General features: G+C 36.6%; 3 protein-coding genes and 1 pseudogene across 4 annotated transcripts; 2 read left to right on the plus strand and 2 right to left on the minus strand.

Moving 5' to 3' along the window:
- Positions 1-568: 568 nt before the first annotated feature.
- LOC143564224 (NPL4-like protein 1) lies at positions 569-3,049 on the plus strand. The gene is made up of 2 exons (XM_077051568.1): positions 569-1,682; positions 2,539-3,049. The coding sequence occupies exons 1-2, from the start codon at positions 702-704 to the stop codon at positions 2,791-2,793; spliced, it is 1,236 nt and encodes a 411-aa protein (XP_076907683.1). The 5' UTR covers positions 569-701; the 3' UTR covers positions 2,794-3,049.
- A 2,373-nt stretch (positions 3,050-5,422) lies between these two features.
- LOC143564223 (protein SLOW WALKER 1-like) lies at positions 5,423-7,161 on the plus strand. The gene has a single exon (XM_077051567.1). It carries the CDS (start codon positions 5,438-5,440, stop codon positions 7,031-7,033), a length of 1,596 nt encoding a protein of 531 aa, XP_076907682.1. The 5' UTR covers positions 5,423-5,437; the 3' UTR covers positions 7,034-7,161.
- A 985-nt stretch (positions 7,162-8,146) lies between these two features.
- LOC143564226 (serine/threonine-protein phosphatase BSL1-like) lies at positions 8,147-16,136 on the minus strand. Its single transcript, XM_077051569.1, has 21 exons — positions 15,908-16,136; positions 15,748-15,808; positions 15,593-15,671; positions 15,245-15,324; positions 15,050-15,144; positions 14,833-14,932; positions 14,315-14,384; positions 13,602-13,703; positions 12,705-12,786; positions 12,425-12,607; positions 12,159-12,330; positions 11,534-11,732; positions 11,218-11,385; positions 10,905-11,143; positions 10,736-10,820; positions 10,572-10,670; positions 9,708-9,907; positions 9,558-9,633; positions 8,745-8,880; positions 8,528-8,667; positions 8,147-8,443 (listed from the first exon to the last, which is right to left on the minus strand). Exons 1-21 carry the CDS (start codon positions 16,110-16,112, stop codon positions 8,360-8,362), a joined length of 2,655 nt encoding a protein of 884 aa, XP_076907684.1. The 5' UTR covers positions 16,113-16,136; the 3' UTR covers positions 8,147-8,359.
- A 2,566-nt stretch (positions 16,137-18,702) lies between these two features.
- On the minus strand, positions 18,703-23,772 carry LOC143564227 (uncharacterized; annotated as a pseudogene). The gene is made up of 11 exons (XR_013140820.1): positions 23,674-23,772; positions 23,505-23,604; positions 23,321-23,429; positions 21,874-21,963; positions 21,722-21,778; positions 21,526-21,634; positions 21,340-21,441; positions 21,152-21,216; positions 20,298-20,466; positions 20,129-20,183; positions 18,703-19,046 (listed from the first exon to the last, which is right to left on the minus strand). The product of XR_013140820.1 is annotated as an uncharacterized LOC143564227 (transcript).
- Positions 23,773-24,224: the final 452 nt, after the last annotated feature.

The following is a 24,224-nucleotide window of genomic DNA, read 5'->3' on the forward strand; positions in this document are numbered from 1 at the left end:
GACGTAGGGAAGTCTTTCCAATAACAGGGACCATTGAAGCAAGTCTTCAATATGGTTATTACCTAGTGGACGACAATAGTATTACTAAAATATGTAAGAGTAAGATAAGCACGTTGCAACAACAACAATCTTAATCTCTTTCAGACGGTCAAAATGCTCAACAAGCTCCCTTTGAGGATTAGGTCATCCCCAAAGGTGCATGCGTTAGTCAAATCCAAAACCAAGACCAATATCAATATCGTCCAGACGTTAATTGATGTGTGAGTCGCCACACTGATGGAGATATTGTTGCCCGGTGAGATACTGAGATGTAAAAAAAGAATCGAGTATAACTCCATAAAGCCACCCTCTCATTACAATTTCCATTATCAAAAATCAAATCATCATATAAAATCACATCTTAAATAAACATGGGTTTCAAAATTCAAATGAACTAAAAATATTAACCAAGGCCCAAACAAAAACTTGGCCCAAACTTAACACTCCTATGATTCTTAACTTGACAAAACACGAATACCACCACCACTTCATCAATCGCATAATAATAATAATAATAAAAGTATAAAACTCACTTCCTTCATCTTTCTTCTTCTCCAAGAGATCTTCATCTTCTTCAAATTCTTCCATCACTCATTCAACATATTATTATTATCACCATCATAATAATCAATTCACCATCATCATTCAAATCCCACGACAGTATGTTGATCAGAATCCGCAGCCGCGACGGAATCGAACGATTACAGATCGACAGCCCCAATATCACAATCGCCCATCTCAAAATCCTAATCGAATCACAACTCCGAGTCCCAGTCAATAACCAAACCATATCAACAAACCAATCTCTCTTACTCGCCAAATCACCATCCGAAATCGCCCAATTCACCGACATGTCAAACCCACAAACCCTAATCTCCAATCTCGGAATCACCCATGGCTCAATAATATTCCTCTCCTACGACGGTGAACGCACCATCGCCGGCCCTAAATTCGCCCCTGCCGGATCATTCGGCCGGAAGATGACCATGGATGATTTAATTGCAAAACAAATGCGAATTACCCGCCAAGAAAACCCTAATTGCGACTCGGTTTCGTTCGATCGAGACGCTGCGAACGGGTTTCAGCATTATGTGAATGAAAGTTTGGCTTTTGCGGTGAAGCGGGGCGGGTTTATGTACGGGACGGTGTCGGATGATGGGAAACTGGAGGTGGATTTCATTTACGAGCCGCCGCAGCAAGGGACGGAGGAGAATTTGGCTTTGTTTAGGGATGAGGATGAGGAGAGGATCGTGGAAGCGATTGCGTTGGGGTTAGGGATGAGGAAATTGGGGTTTATTTTTACGCAAACGATCGGGCAGACGAAAAAGGATTGTACTTTGTCGAATAGAGAGGTTTTGCAGGCGGTGGAGTTGCAGGCGGAGAGTGAGTTGAAGGAGTGGGTGACTGTGGTGGTGAAGCTGGAGGTGAATGAGGACGGTGGTGCGGATGTGCATTTCGAGGCGTTTCAGATGAGTGATTTGTGTGTGAAGTTGTTTAACGATGGGTGGTTTGAGAGTGAGGTTGCGGAGGATGCGGACCCGAAGCTGTCGAAGATGAAGAAGGATGTGGTGGTTGGTGGGAAGGATACTAGGGAGGTGGATAATGATTTCTTTCTTGTCGTTGTCAAGATCTTTGATCATCAGGTTCTTGATGTTTTATTTGATCATTTATTGCTTTGTTTGCATATTTGTTTCGGTAATGTTTTATATAAGAATAGGCTTATTTTAGGTAACCATAGAATCCGTTAGAAAAAACTTATGCGCCTCACTAATATCTGTTAACATAAAGCTAGACGAGTAGCCTTTAAGTAGGGGCGTGAATTTCTGACATGACACTAAGCTGGCACGAAATTCTCGGGTTTGGGTTCGATATAAATGGGTTTACATCAGTTTTTTTGGAAGGACCCGCGAACCCATTAGCTAAACGGATTGTGTTTTGGGTCAACTAGCAACCCATTTTTTCATTTTTTTTCAAAATGTTTTATATAGTAAATCATTGGTTAGGTGTTTTATGCCAAAATTTATTTACATGTAAAAAGGAAATTTAATGTACGATTTTATATTCAAAATATGATTGTTTTTGTTATAATAAATGTAAATTTAAAGTTTTAGTATGTGAAAAGTGAAAACCATTAACTAGATGGCTCGTTAAGAAATATTTAATTATTTTCTATTAATATGTAAACGAACATAAATGAACATAAATAAATAAACAAACGAACGTTCACGAACATAAATGAACGAATGAAACATGCGTTCATGTTCATTCTTTTAATTAAACGAACACAAATTTTTTGTTCATGTTCGTTCGTTCGTATATTAAATAAACGAACATTAACGAACTTCCCGCCGAACGTTTCACGAACAGTTTACTGAACGTTTGGTTCGTTTACAGGTCTAAACATCTTATTAACCTAGTATTGCAACTTCAAACAGAATCACACACGGACACTATTCATATAGTTAAGTTTCTGTATTATTAACACGCCTTCTTTTGCAGGGTCCGCTATCATCAACATTTCCAGTTGAAAATCGAAACACAGTGATCACAATGAGAACCTTAAAGACCCATTTGGATCGTACCAAGAGTCTTCCTTTCGTGAAGAGAATATCTGACTTTCATTTACTGCTGTTACTAGGAAGGTTTCTTGATGTGAATTCTGATGTTCCAGCATTAGCCGGGTGCGTTCGCGCACAGGCAACCGTACCTGAAGGTTACCAGCTCCTAATAGAATCCATGGCAGCATCTGGTTGAAGTTATTGGTCTTGCGTCTTGATGTTTGGTTCAACCAATCAGGTTTGTTGGTTGTGGCGTGGTGACAGAGGTACATGGTTTGCGTATGGGAGGGTTGACCATAATCGTGTATGCACATTCTTATCTGTGTTTTGTGCATGTCTGTGTATTTATACTCGACTTTTAATCGTGGTTATTTATTTTAGTTTGAATTGCGCATGATTGTGATTTTATGCTTGGTTTATCAATTACTACTTCATCTGCTACATGATTGTGGGTACAAGGAGTTGAGTCAGTGGATTCACTCTTATATTAGTTATCATGTTTTTTAGTTTAGTTTATAATGATGCTAATTACTTGGACCGGCCTGAGAATGAGAGAGAAAATGCGAAATATCAAAACCTGAGACGAAGGGACCATTAAGTGATGGATTGGTTTTCGGTTACTCTGGATATGCAGGTTGGGTCGGATTTGTACCGATTTAACAGATCTTATCTCGAGCAGCCTAGTATACTGCAGGTCCCCGCCGGGCCTAGTATACGTTTTGTAACAAATTATGAATATCAATAAAAAGAGTACACACCAAAGGGCTTGTAGCCTACTAGAGATGTATTTAAGCTTCTACCTTGCAAATATATCGAAAAACTTGTATTCTCTTCGACGTCATATCTGATAAATTTCTGATCCCACTGATTATCATACATATGAACTATGGTCATAAAATCATTAAGAAACGAATTCTCGTTAGACTGAAGTTGCTCAAAATTGTTCTTTTTGTAAGAGGTATTACTTGAACCCATTTGAAACTACATTCTACGAGCAAAATGCATACTTGGATTCATGATTACATAATGCGCACTCGATGGCCCTAACGTATATATTCAAGTTACAAGTTTATGCCGAGCTTGTTGATTGGAGTGGTTTATGTCATTTGAAGAACTTGATGACGAACACGAACCGATGGAAGCCTGAACGTGAACTCCAGATAAACATCCTTCTTCCATTTCGAATCCTGATGATGAACATAAGATAAAGATGGATGTGAACCAATTTAACCAGTTTGTGCTGATTGAAATTGAATCATTGCTCTATATTCGTTTATGATGTTTAGCTAACCACGCAATTCGATAAAATATTAGAATTTATTAAAAATTCTAGCCGACAGGTATTCTCGGGCTTCATCAGGCTCTTCACAGGTTTGGACTGCGACCAGAAACCGATTACACTACATCGACTTAATAGGGCTATTCAAAAAGCTCGTGCTCATAGCTCACTCGATAAAAACTCGAATTAATAGTTAAAACACTTGATTTGAAACAACATGAGTCAAGCTGGCTCAATTTTGTAATCGAGCCAATCTCGACCCAAGCTTGGCCAGGTCATCGCTCTGCTCGATCTTAGGCTCGTGTAACTTCAAGCTGGAGATTGACCCGAGCTGCCTCGACTAACTTCTAGCTCGAGCTCGATCCCACCCTGGTTCAACTTGAGTTCGATTCGTGAACAACCCTAATCGACTATGGCTAGGGGTGTTCTTCGGGTTCGTTTTTTGGGTTTCGGGTTTTTCGGGTTGGGTTCTTCAGCTTTCAAAGTTTTAAATCTTGACCCGAAACCCAACCCGAATCTCTCACAGACTTTCGGGTTCGGTTTTTTTCGGGTTGAGTTAATCGGGTTTCGAGTATCCTAGAAAACAAAACAAAAAACAAAAAAAAAATTAAAAACTACAATGTTAAAATTAAAACCACATGTTATTCTTTGCCCGTAAGAAAATAATCAAATAATAAAGCAATATTACTTGATAAAACATTCCAAAAGAAGAGTAAAACTAACACGAACCATAATCGTCTTCTATCGGGTGTGATTTGGTTGTTCGATTACGGTTAGTAATAAACTGAAAACATAAATTAACAATAAACTTTATTCAGGTTGACCCAAAAATATATTTAATTTCAAAACTTAAACTTTATTCAGGTTGACCCAAATTTTATAAATCAAACCCGAGAACCAACCCTAATTACTTCGGTTTGGGTTTGTGTTAGCCTTTTCTCGGATTTGTGTTTTTCAGGTTGGGTAAGTTCGGGTTCAGACACGTGTTTTTTGGGTTGGGTTTCGGATAAAAGCGACAACCGCTATATATTGGCCAAACTACAAGTTCTCAAACTCATCATCATCATCGTACTCAGTATGTCCCACCAATATCAATGTTATGGTAGGGTCTGAGGAGGGTAAGAGGTAGACAGCCTTACGTCTATCCCATAGGGATAGAGAGGCTGCTTCCGGTGAGACCCCCGACTCGATAGTAGTTTTGCATCAAGCCTTGGACATAGCACTCAATCATCGGGACACCGGCTGATTGGTGCATGTGCCATTGTCTTTCGGCTATCAACGCCACCACATGATGCCTGATTAACCTTCCGCCACTTTTAAAGTTATTTTCATGAGATTAGTAAAATAACTTTAAAATTAGTGCAATTTTACTTTTGCCCACCCGAAGGTTCACACATATATACATTATATGCGTGCACCGCAAGCATGGCGCACAAGTTCTCAAACTAAAAGGCTAAAATAACAAAAGCCCAAAGATACTTCATCATATAAACAAAAATCAAACCAAAACCCTAAAACCCTAAACCAACAGCCTGCGTTTTCTTCTTCTTCAACACCTTCAATGGCGATTAACGATCCATCAGACCCCATCGTAAAAACCTTCGCCGTGAAACCCAAACTTAAACCCACCAGCACAAAATCATCACCACCAGAAACCAAGTACTGGGAATCCTTCAGACCCAAAGAAACACAAACCCTAGTCTCATCCATAACCTCACTCGCCTTCTCACCATCTCACCCACACCACTTCGCCGCCACACACTCCGCCACCGTCACAATCTTCTCATCCCAAACCCTCCAACCCAAATCCACCATCAAAGACTTCAAAGACGTCGCCACGTCAGCCTCCTTCCGGTCCGACGGCCAATTACTCGCCGCCGGTTCACACTCCGGTTCGATCCAAGTCTTCGATGTCAAAAAACGGGTTGCGCTCCGAACCCTTAGAGAGCATACACGCCCGGTTCATTTTGTCGGGTACCCGCGTGTCGATAAGCTTCATTTGTTATCCGGTGGCGATGATGCCGTAGTTAAGTATTGGGATATTGTGAAGGGAGTAAAGGAATATGATTTAATCGGTCATAAGGATTATGTTCGGTGTGGCGATGGGTCGCCCGCGAGCGATGATATGTTTGTTACGGGTTCGTATGATCATACCGTTAGGGTTTGGGATGTTCGGGTTAATAAAGGGTCAATGTTGACGGTTAATCACGGGGCTCCGGTTGAGGATGTGATTTATTTACCGTCGGGTGGGTTAATCGCGACTGCGGGTGGGAGCGTTGTTAAAATTTGGGACGTGATCGGTGGTGGGAAGTTGTTGTATTCGATGGAAAAGCATAATAAGACGGTGACGTCGCTCTGCGTGGGTAGAATCGGTACCGACAGCCCGAATTTCACAGATCAAAGTCGAATATTAAGTGTTTCGTTAGACGGGTATTTGAAAGTGTTTGATTACTCAACGTTAAAGGTCACGTTTTCGAAAAGATACCCTGCGGCATTAACATCGGTTGCGTTCTCACCCGATTGTTCGACTCGTGTAGTTGGGTCTGCTAACGGGGTTCTGTTTGCCGGGAAACGAAAGACTGTTGGTAAGGTTGAACCGGTTAAAGGCGAGTGGGGGAATTACATAGGTTTTGGAGCAGTAGACGAGCCGGAAAAGAGGGTGTTAAGACCGTCTTACTTTCGTTACTTTAGCCGTGGTCAAAGCGAGAAGCCTTCGAAAGGGGATTATTTGATAATGAGACCGAAAAGAGTGAAGCTTGCGGAACATGATAAGTTACTAAAGAAGTTTCATCATAAAGAAGCTTTGGTGTCTGCGTTACAGGCTAAAAACCCTGAGAACGTAGTGGCGGTTATTGAAGAACTGGTGTCGAGAAAGAAGTTGATGAAATGTGTGTTGAATTTGGGAACGGATGAGCTCGGTTTGTTGTTGGGGTTTTTACATAAGTATTGTACGGTGCCGAGGTATGCAGGTGTTTTGATTGTGTTAGCGAAGAAAGTTGTGGAATACCGAGTGGATGATATTAATGGGTCGGATGAGTTGAAGGTTTATGTTAGGTATCTTAAGCGGTTGGTTGTGGAGGAGATCAGGATTCAAGAATCTTTGCAGGAAATACAAGGTATGATCTCGCCGTTGTTGAAGATTGCAGGGAGGAGATGAATGGTAACAGAGTATGATTGTGTTTTTTTGTCATTAGAAGATGTTATTGGTTTCAAAAAGCCCAAGTTTTGTTTGCCTTAAGTTATAAAAATTATGTTTTTTTATATTGATTATTGTTGTATTATTGGTGTTTTTAAGAGATGGCACTATTTATTTACCTTATAAGTTGTTTGATTCAATTAGATATGTTGGTTGAGTTAGAGAATTTTGTTTGGTTCAATATAGATAGCTGTTAGATGGTCATAGGTTATTTGTACACCCTAAAAGTTTTGATTCTGTAATAGTGACACGTTGATCCCTAACGGATTTGGTGTTTTGAAACCACTTGGATACAATTTAACCACTTAAAAGGGTGTTTAGTATGCTAGAATTCAGTTAAATGGAATTTGAATTCTAGTTTTTATTTGTTAGGTTTGTAAAATTACTTAGAATTGGAATTTTGTTTTATGTGATTATATGTTTGGTTTGTAGAATTTGATACAAGACATTCGTTGCTGATCTAAAAGAGATCTTCTTCCGTGGGCGTTAGCGGACATTTTTCATTTTCACTCGGTCCTTACTTCCCAAAGCAAAGGTTTTTTTTAGGTTTACTTTGGAAAGGCGCTAAGCAGGCCTAAAGGTTATGCAATAATGCGTTTTGTTTGTAAAATTGAAATTTTAATTGAAGTGATTATATCAAAACATCTGTTGAAGGTGTCTGCTGGCATATTAGTCGCTTGCCAATCTAAGTATCTAACACATCATGTTATACATATAATTTTTGACAATGTTGTTAGGTTGGTAGTTACTGATGTGATTGTGTGTATAGTCTCATTATTTATCTGTATGAAATTAAGTGTGTGTGACTCATACCCGAATAGTAGGTTTTACCTTATTTAGCCAAAATGACAGTTGTATTATTTTCTTTATATTGAGTTCAATAAAATTTCTTTTTTTGTATATATATCCAGTTTGATAGTGGAGGTAGTAAAAGATTTTAAACTAGCATTTTTGAAAAAATATATTCTCCATGATTCTGCTATGATTTTAAACATATAAAATAGCCTTGCAATGTTACATTTAGGTGAAATTAGTTAATTACTATGTTTAAGCATCTATCCCAAGATTATGATTAAGTGTCCACATTTTAAATGTAGGAGCTATTCAAATCACATGAAAAAAAATCCTAGATATTATGAGACACAAACCATCTCATCATCACTTTATCAAACAATCAAAAACAAACAATAACCTATTAACAAATAACAGCCCTTATGTACTCTAAATATGATCTTAATCTCTTGTGTATTATATAACTTAAATCAAAATCCCAAATCATATCACCAATCATATATATGCAAGTGAGTTCCTGTCATGATTAGGCTGGGGCCGACCCCTGGTAGGCGTTGGCGGTCTTTGATTATTAAGCTCCTACACCAAAACAAACAAAATTCCATAAATTCAATAACTAGATTCACAACATTTGATTTAACAACCTTAACGTATCAAATCTACCTGCATCCATGTGTCATCTGGAACATGTTCTGGAGATGTTTCTGGTGAGTAAAGTGGTGGCGGTAAAGGGTGGATCAGTTTTGGGACCACCATGAGTCCTCTACCGATTACCAATATAGCTCCCGCATTGTTTGCAGTCCCTATAATTTAACCACCATAATTAGAGCGTGTTTGCGTTTAATTGATTGTTAAATATTGTTAAACGAAAACTGCTTACCGCAATAATTAGTGGCGGAAAAAAGGGTAATTAACTGGCCTTGAGCAAACCGTTCAAACCCGTCCATTACGCATTCGTGTGCTCTTATAATTAACTGAAGTTTGTTTCTTTTACAGAAGTCTGTAACTCTGTCAGGCTGCAAAAGTAAAATATACGCATTAATCTTAAGTGTGTTAAACAGGTTGTGTTGGCAAATTGACTGATCTGACCCGAACATGACATGAACCTGAAAATGGTGTCAGCCATGACATGTATGAGCCTGAGAACATGATACATATATTCATGGGTTGACACGAGAACAACCCGTTTAACCCAATTTTTATTTCGCATATTAATACTTTAAAACTACAGCTTTAGGACAAAAATGCAAGTGAATATAAAACAATTACATTTTAATCATAAAGTCTTATATGTCAATTTCTTATTAAAGTTAAGTTTTAGCATAAAATACCAAACCAATTTAATTTATGACGCAAAACACATTTAAAAAGGTAAAATAATTGATTAAAATGGGTCAACTTGTGAACCCGCCAAGTTAACCTGAACACAACCCATTTAGCCAAAAGTGTTGGGTCCGACACAAAACAGACCCAGATTCACGAATTTCGTGTTGGGTTCATGTCGTTTCAGAAATGAACTAATTAACGGGTCAAAATAAGAGACATAATGTGTTTGCCAAGTTGAAACAGGTTGGATCGGATTTTTAGTTGACCCCTACTTGGGTGACTTTTCGCCCGTTTGACCAGTTTACCTCTTTCCTTAAACTTTATTTGGATTGACCTATTTATTCATAAAAAAACATTAGTTTCATACCCCAAAAGTGACAAGACCCGGTCCTCTAGCATTTGGCCTTAGACCTTCCACACTATCGTTTTCTGTAGGGTCAGACCTGCAAAAAAGTGAAAACCTCAAAACACGGTTTCATAAGTAAAACCAAAAGTAGAGTATGAATAATAAGCTTGCCATAATAAATCCATCAAAATAAGAGATCCAGTATCCATCGTTATCGGTCTTTCTATCTTCTCTATTTGTTCAACTGAATGTATCGACCGCCCGATGCCACCGTGCATGCATATTATCTTTTTCTCAATCAGTGCTGCGAGTGGAAGATGGTTGAACAGTTGGTTGAACCGCGACCATGCCCAGATTCCGTCATTCTCTCCCTGAACATTATACACAGACCATAAAAACATTTTAAAAACCGTAAACCCTTCTTTTTATATTTCTTTTATGAATTTTGTACATTCATGTGATTGCAAAATCAATATTATTACAATAACAGTCTAATTCTTTTTGACATTTGATCTGTTAAAAATAGAGTAGGGGCATGCATGAATAAAAACTGAGCCATAACTGAACTAAACAGACGTGACAAAACTGAAAAAAACAAACTCAATAAAAAAAACCAACAGCTTGTTCGGTTTCGGTTTTGCTATCAACCAAAAACTGAAAAGGCCGAACCAGACTGGAAAACCCGAATTTTAGTTAAACAATAAGAAACTAATAAATAATCTGGATCAAAAATTTCAGTTTTAAAGGTGTAGTAAAGTAATCAATGAATTATCAATTATCAAAAAAAAAAAAATTACCCCTAAAGTTTCAGGTCAAAATTTATTATTCTAGGCCATTCTTTTTGGCCCAAAACGTTCAACCAAAAATGGTAACACCGTAACTGAACCAAACCCATTGTAAAACCAAAAACCTAAAAAATCAAAACTGAACACTTTCAAATACTCAAAAACCAACCCACGCACACCCCCTAATAGTATAATTTGACCCAGTTACCCCTAAACGGATCCAAAATTGGCACATGAAATCACTTATTACCATTCTCTCAATGCATTCAAGCCGAAACCCAAAGAGTGCATTTATGTCAGCAGCCTCATGATTCCCACGTATCAAATGAACATTCTCGGGATACTGAATCTGAAAACAAAAAAAAAACAAAGTAAATAAAAAATCAAAACCAGGGTTATAACTTGTAAGCATACCTTTAAGGCAAGAAGTAAAGTAATCGTCTCTAAGCTATGTTGCCCTCGGTCAACATAATCTCCAAGAAACAAATAGTCAATGTATCTGTTTAACAAGAGTCAATTTCAGCCCAGTTCAAATCCAACAAATTTAAAGTTTTAAACAATGAAAACTGGATTTTAAGCATACGTTATGTCTCCAGCAGTAGACGGAAATCCATATTCATCAAACAACCGCATCAAATCCCCAAATTGACCATGTAAATCACCGAACACTTTAATCGGGGCTTTTAATTGAAGAACCACAGGCTCGTGTAAAAATAACTGTTCAGCAGCATAACAAAGCTCGCCGATCTCATAAGAATCGAGAAAAAACCCCCTGTTAGCGGGGGGTTTCCAGTTTCGGGGCCTGAGTAAAGTAGATATGACCTGCAAAGATGAATAACAAATAATATTTCAGTATTTGCATAATAGAAATATGTGAAATGAAAATGTTGTTTGACCTTCTTATGCAAGCCTTGAGGTGACGGTTGCCTCGTGAACTTTTTAGTTGGATACGAGAGATTGTTTCCAGAAGGAATCATTCGTCTACTCTCATTTTCAAATTGATCTAATGATAACTGTCGGACCAAACCACCAAGGTTTCCGACAGTTTCTTTGGCAACCACAACCTGCAGTGTATAAAATCTATTAACTGAATCGTGACCGAAATGACTGACAAAACTGAACTGATATAACCAACCCAAACTAATAGACGACTGTCAGTTTTGTTTGTTTTTGAAACTGTAAAACAGTAGATCAAGGTTGAGAAACACATACAGCTCTCGGGTGAAGTTTAACGTCTCTCTCCGAGTCATCACTACTTGCTGATTTGTTTTCTGCTTGCTGTGGGTCGTTTGAAATGGGTGTTTCGTCTGGGTTCATACCGTGTGACTGTGCAGCTTGCCAAACAGCATTAGCAGCTTGTGCTTCAGCTGCAGATGCTTCTGCCAGCCGGTCCATAGAATCCTTGTTCATACTGAAAAGAAACTAAATTATTGTAATTTTTGGATAAAATATTAAAGACGTTGAGCCGTTTTCGACCCATGTTAGCTAAATCGTTTTAAGTTTGACTCGTTTAAGACTGAAAAAAAAAGTAGCCCAATTTTGACACATGCATAAGTGAAAGGGTCAAAAATGACACGACTACCAAACTTTAACCTACAACAGGTCATAGATGGAGTATGTTAAATATACATAATAGATTCCGATAACATTATTCTAGCCACTTTTATAGGGTGTAAACAAGTTGACCCCTCGTTAGCTACAGAAGGTCGGCTCGCTAGCTTAAAAAACTGCTCACAAGCCGAGCTTTACAAATAGAACTCTAAACGAGCCGAACTCGGGCTCAGCTTGCCTCATTTACACCCCTACTTACAAGAACAAGAGAAAAAGCAGGCCGAACCTTAAACCACCAGACGAAGGACTCTCAGGTCTACTGTCAGGAGACATACGACCAAACGGGCTTAAACTGTTAGCCCTCGGACTCGTCACATTTGAGGCGGTTTCAGACGTTAACATAGGAGAATCAGAATCAATTGGATCCTCCGCGACAAGAAAATCATCTAACAACACATCTGCAAGACATGAAACAATTTAATATTATGCAACAGCAGCAACACACATACGACATGCTTGATGAGCAAAGGGTATTTTGGGAACTAAACTTACCTCCCCTAAGACCGCCATAGACATACACGCGGCCGCCAACGGATGCAGCGGCATGCCTACCTCGCCGCATTAGCTCCAAAGAAGAATCTTCGGGTTGACTTTGACCGCCCTTGCTATTACTATTGCGTGTAGAAGTCACCATCCCATGTCTATCTAACCAAACACCCGCAGCCGTGTCCAAAACTGTATATGTATTCATGTTGAAAACGATTTATATATTTTATTATCAGTTATATTACAATTTATGATATGTATAAAATATTAATAAAATAAAATTAACCTGCAACAGCTGCTTCACCGTCTACTGCTCGACCTCCCCTCAAAACACCTCCTGTAACATGCAATCTAGCCCCGACAAACACCTGGTGAGATATATACACCAATGACCAATTAAATAACTACTAATTACAGCTGCATGACAAATTGATTCTATACACAAGTAGCTTTACTAATATTCAGCGCATAGTTACATAAATCGCGGTACGCTTCGGTACGGGTACGCGGTTCGGGTACGCGGTTCGCTAGGCTAGACGAATTCGGTACGGAGGGGGGTAGGTTCATTTCGGTACGAACCGGTATGGTGTACCATATAGTTGGGTTCGATGCACCCAAATAAAAAACTAGCTATTTATAATTTATATACATTATAAATTTAATTTAATACTTTTTATGTATAAATATATAAGATTAAGGATCAAATGTAAACAGGTGAGAATAGAGGGAGTTAGTTATTAGAATACACAAACTAATTTTACATTTTTAATAGTTTTTATGTAAACATTTATTAATTTAAGGGACTAAAATGTTAAGGATGAAAGTGTAGGGAGTTAATGTTAAATTATAACTTTTAAAACCCTAAATAACAAAGATTGCATTACAGCCGCTCTGTTTCTTCTCCATCTTCCTCATCTATATATTCGTCTTCCTCTTTCAATTCAGTAAAATCACGAATTCTTAATCAATAAAAGCGATGGACCAGCATCAATTGAATCGCGATTTAGGTTGCTAGGGATCGAAACGTACCGGAATTTGAAGTCGCGAATTCTCCGGCGACCGGAACGCCGGCGAATTGCGATTAGGTACACAACGTACCAATACGAAAATCGTGGGTTTGTGAGCGATTTATGTAACTATGATTCAGCGCAAGTTATACACAAATTAAATAATTATAAATTACCGTTGCGTGTTGGTATCTTGGTGACGGTGAAATTCCAGGTGCAAGTGTCCATTCCCATTGACCATTTTTATGCATGAGCAATCCGTAGGCATCTGCTAACGGCTGCAAATTCAACACAAACCTGGTATAAAATGTGTAGCACTCAAGTATGTTTTAATCCCAAAAGGCGATCATATGTGAGGCTTTTGTTATATATAAACACTAAAAAATGTTTTTGACTTTTAAACACTATATTCTCATCATCTCTGGTTAGATTTGTTCACTCTGTGGCCTAAATTGTTCAAATAGTCAAACCCATTGCTCAATCAACGGTCAGATTTGTCAATTGATGATCAAACTTGTTCAGTCGATGGCCAGAACTGTTTCATCAGATTTGGAAAACCAATGGTACAATTTTGTTCGGTTACTGGTCAAGTACATAATTTGTTGCATCAGCAGCATCACACATGCATCATGGAATCACATCGCATCAACTGCAGCGATGCGATCTCATCAACACATTGTGCGCACCACGCATTATGCCCTCCTAATTTGCGTATTTTAAAACAAAGAATACACACACAAAACCAATAGTTTTAACAAAGTTATATATATAGTTTAATAACAATACAGTGCTAACATATATTCAAATCGAAAATTATAGTGCCAATACATTTATAAGTTGGGTTATTAGTAAGACAATGCTAAACGTAAGTGATAAAGGTAACACATACCGTGCCTAAGATGTCTCTTCCACCACAAAGTAAAAACATACCGTCTGCACGGGCACTAGCAGTTGCATACCTGCAAATCGTAAGAAATAAATACAGCAATTTATTACACATCTTGGTTGCCCATTAATTCACTTATTGAAAGTATGCAGTTACATGTTCGTTCATTCGTAATTGATGTTTCAAAAACTATAACTTGAAACATTCAAAGTTGACTTGACACTTCATTTGTAACTTTAAAAACTATTTGACCTGATTTACTCTTACTTATTAAGTTCATTTGTATAATTATATTGAGTATGTTTTAACCTTAAAATTCTAGTTTTGGTATTGTCTGGTTTGGTAACGATAAGTTTGTTTTCTTATTGTAATCTTTGATCAAGACTAGCATATATTTAAAAGGCTAATACGATGGTAGGAACTATTTGACTATTTAACGGATAGATAAACAAAAAGGCCATGAAATTCATATGACAAATGGCATTTGAATACTGTTAGTCACAACTAAATTATGCACTTACATTCTAGCAGAAGGTTTATCACCTTCTGGATTTAGTTTCTGCCAAGCATATGGCTTTTGAGCAGTATCCAAAGCCCAAGCATCCGGAAGCACTTTCTTTCCTAAAAAACAAAAAGATGTTATTATTCTAAGTCAATATACTAAAGATAGTAATATGGGACACGGTTTTACAATCAGATATGAAACCAGGACCCCATGCATAGACATGATAAACTCACCATCATTGCCACTAACGGAAACAAGGTACCGTTGTGCTACCAAATCCATAACATGACCATACCGAGGCCCGGGCCCCTCTCCTCTAACAACCACCCTGCAAACAACAAAACAAAACCAAACCAAACCAACACTCAACAAAAACAACTAACTCCTTAAAAACACATAAACTTAACCACACCAATTAACCACCTTACCGGTGCCACTTGTATTTATCATTGGTCAAATCAAGCACGTACAGATCATCCGTCGAATGCCCAGCCGGACCTATCCCACCCTACCAACACAACAAATTTATCAAGCCTAAATTATATATATATAGGGTTTGGATCAAATACAAATGAAATTAGCGTGCTAATTGTGAGAATCGAGTAGAGTAATTATGTAATTACACAATTAGCACATTAATTTCATTTGTACGTTAACTCACCTATATACACACACACAACACACATTTTCATTGTGAATTGTAAAAATAATGGATTACATTATATATTTGATTGTGTGATTAATATATATTTAACATAAATCTACTCTTGAATCACCTGAAATGCAACCATAGTTCCAACAACAGCTGCTGCGTGAGCAGCCCTCGGTGACGGTGGCTCCCCGGCCGGTTGAATTCTGAATATTATTCACCAATTAATTATCTATTTATAACAAAATCAATAATAATAATAATAATAACAACAAAGGTAACCTGGTCCATTTCCTGGTGAGAACATCATACACATGAACAGAATTCGTCACACCATCTAACCCTAAAATTAAAACATTTAACCTAATCAATCAATTTGGGGATAATTAAACAAACTATAGTAAATCAAGTAAATAATTAATGAAGAAGGATGGATGGCTACGGATTCCAGGGACCGGAGACGAAGGTCCACCGCCAATAGCAGTGGCGCCGCCGAATAATATTAACCGAGGGCCTTGAGTTTTGGTAGGCGCGATGGCAGTGAGCGTGTGGGCGCAGCGAGGACCGGGAGCGTCATCACCAGTGTCCCAAAATGAGTCTAGTGGATAATAAGTGGGAGCTGGTCGACTCCATGGCTTTGAACCCATGGTAAGAGGAGGAGGAGGATGAAATTGATGAGAGGAAACAGGTGGAATCGCACTAAAAAGTGGAATAATAAGATCAGAATATTAGATAATAGATATATTATTCAGATTCAGGAAGTTACTTTCAAAGATTGACGTCCTTGTACTGAATAGTAAGTAACATAACATGGTGTGCTACTGCTACTTCCCGATGTTTGGGATCCGTCTGGTGTTTAAACTATTTATTTACTTTTTCTCAAACACAAGTTGCTTTTTCATTCGAGGTGAAAAAAAAAAACGATCTCGAAATAAAAACCCGGAACCGAATTTTTATACTCGGGTTTTTAATTCCCGTACCCGACCCGTAGGGTACGGATAAGGTATGCATTTCGGTACTAAATCCCAAACCCGAACCGGACCCGATTTGTGCCCTGTAATTCCCAAAAACCCGAACCGGTTCTATACCCAGAACCGGGTGTTTCCAACACCCGAAACTGGGTATTTCAAATACTCAATCTATACCCGAAAAATATCTTTAAAATACCCGAAAATACCCCTAAAAAATGCAACCTTTTAAAAAAATCCAATTTATACCCGGAAGAAAACCCAAAAAAAACTCGAGAATAAGATTTTTTCAATACCCGAAAATAAGGTATTCAAATACCCGGTTCTAGACCGACCCGAACCCGGTGCATAGGGTTTGGTTTTTAGAGACAATACTCGGACCCGAACCCGACTCAGGTATTTCCAATACCCGGTCACACCCAAACCCGATTTGTGCACCTCTACTAGTACTTGGAATGACTTTTATTATTATTATTATTATTATTATTATTATTATTATTTGATAGCCGAAAGACAAGGGTACATGCACTAATCAGCCGGCGTCCCGATGATTGAGTGCTATGTGCCTTATGTAATATGTCCAAGGCTTGATGCAAAACTACTATCGAGCCGGGGGTCTCACCGGAAGCAGCCTCTCTATCCCCATGGGGTAGAGGTAAGGCTGTCTACATCTTACCCTCCTCAGACCCTACCATAGCTTTGCTATTGGTGGGATATACTGAGTACGATGATGATGATGATTATTATTATTATTATAAAAGTAAGAGGTGTTTATTTTAAACGAACTGAATATGACTGAGAGTTATACTGGATAATGTAATTTGGTTCTGTTTGATTCTTGTTTAATTGGTTTGAAATCCAATATTGAACACCTACAAATATTTGTATTATTGAATAAAATAATAATTTCATATATATTTAATATATTATTTATTGTTAACATCAGGTAAAAAAACGCATAATTTATTATTTGTTTAACCAGTTTAATTGTATTACCCCATTTTTTAGCTCATTTTGACTCTTTTAGATAAACATAGTTAATTACGTCAGGCTAGGATTGCATAACTTTAAGTAAATCCAAGTTATACTAATACTCAAGGTTTCTCATCTCCTGTACAGTTAAATCTTTTATTTAATAATTATACATGCTTGAGACATAGTGTCTTGGAACTTACTAGTGGTTGGTTTATTATTGGTTAAGATTCTTTATTTGTAATTTTGTATAACTTTGGTTTGTAATTTGTTCTCTAACGTCACCTTTGCGGCTTACTTGATTTTGATGAAAATAACTAAGATTTTGAATTTTTTATCCTTGCTTGGTGGTTTAAAATGACTTTTACTTTTAATAAAAGTTGTACTCCGAAGATTTGGTATCATATGTACACATTCTTTTAATCTTCTTCCAACCAAAAATATTTCAAGTCCTGATTTTCAAGAAGCTTTAAAATTTAGAAGATTTCACCCAGAAATAACTAATAAGCAAGCAGTTCAACAATAAAAATAAAGATAAAATGAAGCAAGAGACTGCATTTGGGGGTCAATGGTCGACCCTGGATTGATTGCAGATAGGCCCGATAAGGCGATAATCTTGTCACTTTTGGTGTTTAAAAATTGCTTTCTACAATGACCCACACTTGCACTTAGGTTTTTAAAAGTCCAGAAACCTTAAATCATATTCACTCAAATGTCTTCAATTTATTTTTTTTCCATTAAAAAATCAACATACCAAACACAACAGGTTGAACAAAAAAACAACTGAGCCTTTTATTGTAAATAAGTTACAAAACTCTACTGACTTTCATTGTAGAATATATTACAAAACTCTTGAGTGAATCAAACTAGTAGAAGGGACAAATAGACAATAATATCAATACCTAGAGTCTGGAGAAGTAAGAAGTTTGCAGTCTCTACCATGCTAGGAGATTGTTGGTAATCTCTTAACTGTTTATAATTATTGGTACACATAAGACAGATTTCCTAACATCCAACCAAAACACTAAATAAACTAATAATCTAACAATAACCTGTTTATCAACTTTATCTTCCTATAATGAGTAAAATACTAAAAAATTCTCATAGTATTAAAAATAAACATTATTGATTCAATTATTTAAATAAACTGGTGATAAGTATGTTATTCCCCTCATTATAATGATGAATGTTTCGACAACAATATCACTATCAAAGACTGGTCTTCAAATTATTCCCCTTTTATACTATTCAGATACTAATATTTTATAAAATACAATAAATATATGTAGCATTTTTGTCACTTGACCAACCATAAGAAGAAGCAGATATAGCATTGTGTATGTGATTTATGAAGTGATTTTAATAAATTTAAATGTACGGTTTTGTCACTAATTTACAAACATCTAAAAAAGGCGCTAACTTGTTTGACTAACATTATGTGAAATTGGTCAACTAACAAAACCATGAGTTCAATGTTTACTCAGGAACAGGGATTTGGAAACCTTGAGTGAACCTCATCTATGTCTGCCATGATCTCTGCATTAAGCTTCACTTCACAAGCACTGACAACCTCTTCAAGTTGCCATAATTTTGTAGCTCCAAAAATGGCACTGCTCACAAGAGGATGTCTCAAAACAAAAGCTGCCCAAAATAATGAAAAGCAAGTAAACAAATCAAATCTACAATTGCAAACGAGCCAATCCACTCATGAGCTACTTGAGATCAGCTTTCTTAAAATCTCAAAACGAGTGAGCTTAAAAGACCTCAGGCCTAAATTAGAGCTCATTAATAAACGAGCCTGAGCTTCCAACGTCGAGTTTCACTAGGCTCGCTAACCTATTATGTGTATAAATATTATAAATTTATTTATATAATAAATATATACTATATATATAATATAAAATTATAATAAAATAACCATACAATATATATATATATATATATATATTGTTATATTTATAAAACTGATATAGACATGTACAAATATTATAAACAACCAACGCACCTTCTCTCTTTTATCATAAAAGTCACTCAACCATTTTTTTTTGCACATTAGTCCCTTTACATGTTAATTTTGAACAGAAGTGTGATTAAAATAAACTTGGAACTGATACATCTGGTTGAAGTGGTCCAGCAGTGGAAGGTACTTCTAATTGAATAAAGGTGTTAGCGAGCTTATGCCCCACCATTGACATTAGATCTGGCCATTTGGCCCATTTCTTTAAAAAAATTTCAATCATACGTCCCCACGTCTGGCTATCCCTGGTGTCTAAGTCAAGTATTTGATTCCCTATAGGCTATTCCTAATTTCCTGCCTAAAAAATGACCTCTTGTGGTCCGCGGGCTGCCCTTCTCATTCTGTTTCATCTTCAAGCTTTGCTTACTTGTTTATTTTTTTCTAACGTGAGTTATATTTGTTTTTATCCCAATTGTTTTCTAAAACATTTTGGATATCCGTTCCTAGTTGTTTAAGGAATTTCACAATATAGTTCAAATCTAGCATGTAGAGGGACATTAATGTGCAAAATAATGTTGAGGGACTTTTGCAAGAAAAAAACAAAAACGTTGTTTTTTATGGCATTTGCCCAATAAATTTTATAAATATAAATATAAATATAAATATATATGTTTGTGTGTGTGTGTGTAAATAAATAATTACATATTTAATCAATAATAAACGAGCCGAGCCCAAAAATCTATCAAGCAGTTTTTGGTGTACATACCTATTGCAAGAGATACCGGATGAATGCCATAACGTTCTGCAATAGAAATGTATGCCTGCAAAACTTTATTGGATCAGAAAGTGATACAACATATTCAACCATCACAAGGAAAAAAGAAAATGAAACATATTTAACCATTAAATGTAACAAACTAAGAGATTGGATTTACTTTAATCGCTTCTCTAATGATGGGATTTGATATATTGTATCTGGATTCCCCTTCTGAATACCTGCCTCTGAAAAGATTCAAACGAGCATCGGTTGCACCGCCGTCGGGTAACAGATATTTTCCAGAAAGCAAACCCATTGCAAGCGGGCTATAAGCCAACAGTCTTACCCTATAAGTTATTACACAAAAACCACATCAGCATCAAAGTCAGTGGTGAACACTGGCCAGAACTACCCTGTTTGGGGCCGTTTTAAGTTAACTAGTTTAAAGACCAAATTGACCGGTTGTATAATTTGAGTAGACCCAAATTGTGTTGAGCGTAATTTCAGACTCCAAGTCACAAGTCAGTGAACTTGAGGGACCAAAATTGACAAGTTGGTCATAGTTGGTTATATTTCCTAATTACAATATGTTTCCTAATTGTATTGTAATTATAATTGGTAATGTCTTGGCTAGCAAGTTAGGTTAGTCTATATAAACCAAGTCATGGTTAGACATTATAGATGGTGTGGGGGTGTGAGGTGTCACCGAGTTAGGGTTAATCAAGAGACACACACGAGATGTAACCGAGTTAAGGTTCATCTAGGTGTAGCCGAGTTAGGGTTCATCAAGAGTCAAACCGAGTTAGGGTTTGAGATATTGTAATCAGTTTTTTGAGTGAGATTTTCTGATTAATATAAACGAGAGTTATTCGTTTAGTTTGTGTGTTTGATTATCGATCCGGAACTTGAAATTGAACTGTTGTATAATTTGAGTTGACCCAAAATTAACATGTTTCTAATTCGAGTTGACCCAATGAACCCACTCGTGACTGTCAACCCTACATTTACAATAGTAACCGATGCAAAACATACCTCTCTAAATGACAGCACTCAGCCAACCCTGAATCAAAATGTCGGCATAACAAGTTGTACGAATTCTACAATGATGATGCATATATTCTCATTAGATGTAGCTACATAGCAGGCCCAGCGGGTGTGGATAATGAGTCAAAAGGGATCGTGGGTCAAAAATGTTGGGTCAAAATAAAGTGAAACACCACCTGAACAGATATTATCCTTGGATAAGCAGGATTATTTTCAGCAACTTGTAAGAACTTCATGACTCCATACGGTGTTTCATTACTAACACCAATGAATCTGACCTACACATATTTTCACAGCCTATATCATTATACAATATAGACTTGATGCATCTATCATTACCACTTGATGATATGATTACGGACCTTACCAGCATCAACTGCTCTTCCTAAAACATCAAGTTGTTCCTCAATACTAACAGAATTGTATTGTCTCACAGGATCATAATCAGTTTCCCCAAACATTGGAACATAGCTACAATTTAGGACATAAATTAGAATAAATAATTCTGAAATTAAATCCATGTAGGTGTTTAAATAACTAAAAAGATAATATACAAACCGATCGGGCCAGTGTAGTTGATAAAGATCAATATAATCAGTCTGCGCGCGCAGCAAGCTGCATGAGTTCTCCAATATACAAAAAACACCCATCAAACGGTTACATCAGCTGAAACAAGTGCAGTATCAGATTTAGCACTAATGTGAACTAACCTATTGTCGATAGCATCATTTATATTTCGGCTATCTAAACTTGTTGGACCACCTCGAATCCAGGTCATTTGCCCCCGAAGGGCCACTAACCTGCAATCAGAAATAATCTTACAACTTCTATTTAAAACCAATAAACATGTGGAAAATCATGAAAATATCCATTTTTTGACCGAGAAAATTAACAAAATAGCCTTTGACTCTTTAAAACTACAAATTGACCGGACCACGAAAAATGTCTTTTGGCGCAACATATTTCAATTTGGCGCAGCAGATTCGATCATTTTGGCTCCAAAGGCCCCACAAATTTAAAAAAATGATTTTTTTAAAGCTAAAACGTGGCACAAGAAATTTAATCATGGGTGTAATCCGACATTGATTGGTGACACATGTCTACCTGTGATCAATTGAAATTATCAAAATTTATTTTAAAAAAAAAAGTCAAACCGCTATTTTCATAATCTGAAAAGGTCAACTTCATTTTATTAATATTCTCATTCAAAATGGATATTTAATATTAACATAATTTTCCATGTTAGAAATGCAGCTTCTGTTTGTACATAGAGCAGCACACCTTCCAATTATCCTACATCTAACTGAGCTTATCAATTTCATACATGAATGATGAATCAATTCCTTCCAATCTATATCCCTAGATAATCAACATCCATATCATTTGTTTAATGTTTGGATCAAATACAAATTAAACTAACGCATAGTTGTCAAAAGCGGTAAGCGCACTCAAGGCGCATAGGCATCGCCTAGGGCCTAGGCGCAAAAATGCGAGGGCCTGAGAAAAAAAAAGTGGAATAATATAAACAATAAAATATATATGTAATAGATATATAAAACTATTATTACTCCCCATATATAATTAAAATTCAATACGATTAACAATTAAAAACATTTAACCAATACAAAAAAAATTAAAACCTTTTGAAATAATGATATAATAAATATATGTAGCTTAACTATAGATGATTTAATACAGAATCAAGAATTATAGATGATTTTGGAGTAAATTACGTAAGTTGACATATTTTTTAGGTGATTCTTATCAATCAATTATTGATTTAAAAAAGAAATCAGAAAAAAGTCAAAAAAAAAACTCAAAAACTAATCAAAAAATTCAGAACCTATATATATGCGCCTTCAGCATTAAAAGCGAGAAACCACCACTTCGCCTAAAAATTGCACGCCTAGACGTGCGCTTTGATCGCTTTTAATAATCATGAATCAACGTGCTAATTGTGCAAATAAAAAGTAGTGTAATTATATATACAACTTACACTACGATGTAGTTACATAATTACACTGCTTGTATACACACTACTTAATTCACACGTTTTTTTAGTTTATATTATTATATATGATACAAATAACTTAACTAAGCCTAAAAACAACTAGCACATTGTACATGAAATTCTTATTATATCAGGAATGCGATAACCTTAGTGGCGAATACAACACGATCTCGAGGTACTTTTCGTTCTCTAAGCCATCGGCCAAAGTACTCTTCACTCCGTCCGTGAGTTTCTGCACGCTGTGGCACTGGATACCTAAAATCTCAAAGCATATTAATCGATTGATTCAAATTATTAACTAAACAAAGAGTGATAATGAATTTAGGTTACATTTCAGCGGAATCGAAGAAATTGATTCCAGAATCGAATGCTTTGTCGAGAAGATTGAAGGATTCGGATAACGAGTTCTGCTCACCAAACGTCATCGTTCCTGTGATAACATGATAAGAAGATTTGAATCGACTGATGCTTGTTTAGATGTGGAAAATGATTATCTAACCTAAACAGAGCTTGGAAACTTGGAGATTAGGAGAGAGATTGGATAGAGGAACCGCCATTGTTTGTTGATAAGCTGTTTTTTGTTGTTATATAAACTAACAATAATAGTACATCAGTGTTCGTTCGAGTACTTTTCATTGGCCGTGCTTGTTCGTTAAAAAAATGGATATGTTTGTGTTCGTTTGTTAACTATATAAACAAACGGTTAGTGAACGTAAAATAAAGAACATAGTTGAGCTATAAAACCAGTTATAAGTAACGTGAAGAACAATGTGTTAAGCCTAAAACGTAACTAAAACAAGACTAAGTTATATGAATATATTAACGATTAACATAAACTAACAAACATAAATGAACTATATTTTGAGAAGGAAAATAAAATTTCATAAAAAAAACCATTCAAACGATTTATAATGAAGTGGCAGGTAAGCGGGCAACAAATTGCGCCACACCTCTTTTTTGGATAGCAAGCACAATCATACTAAAAATAAATTTGTGATTCTTATGGGCTGATAAATTATTATGCACCATTTTCTAAACTCTGTTCAGAAG

This window comes from Bidens hawaiensis, unplaced genomic scaffold, assembly GCF_021521415.1.
Source record: "Bidens hawaiensis isolate Kalapana, Puna unplaced genomic scaffold, B.hawaiensis_p1.1 tig00021834_1, whole genome shotgun sequence".
NCBI lineage: Eukaryota > Viridiplantae > Streptophyta > Magnoliopsida > Asterales > Asteraceae > Bidens > Bidens hawaiensis.

What these genes read in the sequence shown, in the direction of transcription:
- LOC143564223 (XM_077051567.1), top strand. Translation starts at nt 5,438, where the DNA reads ATGGCGATTAACGATCCATCAGACCCCATCGTAAAAACCTTCGCCGTG.
- LOC143564226 (XM_077051569.1), bottom strand. Translation starts at nt 16,112, where the DNA reads ATGGGTTCAAAGCCATGGAGTCGACCAGCTCCCACTTATTATCCACTA. An exon ending in TTCCGTTAGTGGCAATGATG is followed by an intron (nt 14,933 to 15,049) that starts GTGAGTTTATCA and finishes TTTGTTTTTTAG; the next exon opens with GAAAGAAAGTGCTTCCGGAT. An exon ending in CCTTCGTCTGGTGGTTTAAG is followed by an intron (nt 11,733 to 12,158) that starts GTTCGGCCTGCT and finishes GTTTCTTTTCAG; the next exon opens with TATGAACAAGGATTCTATGG.
- LOC143564224 (XM_077051568.1), top strand. Translation starts at nt 702, where the DNA reads ATGTTGATCAGAATCCGCAGCCGCGACGGAATCGAACGATTACAGATC. An exon ending in TCAAGATCTTTGATCATCAG is followed by an intron (nt 1,683 to 2,538) that starts GTTCTTGATGTT and finishes CTTCTTTTGCAG; the next exon opens with GGTCCGCTATCATCAACATT.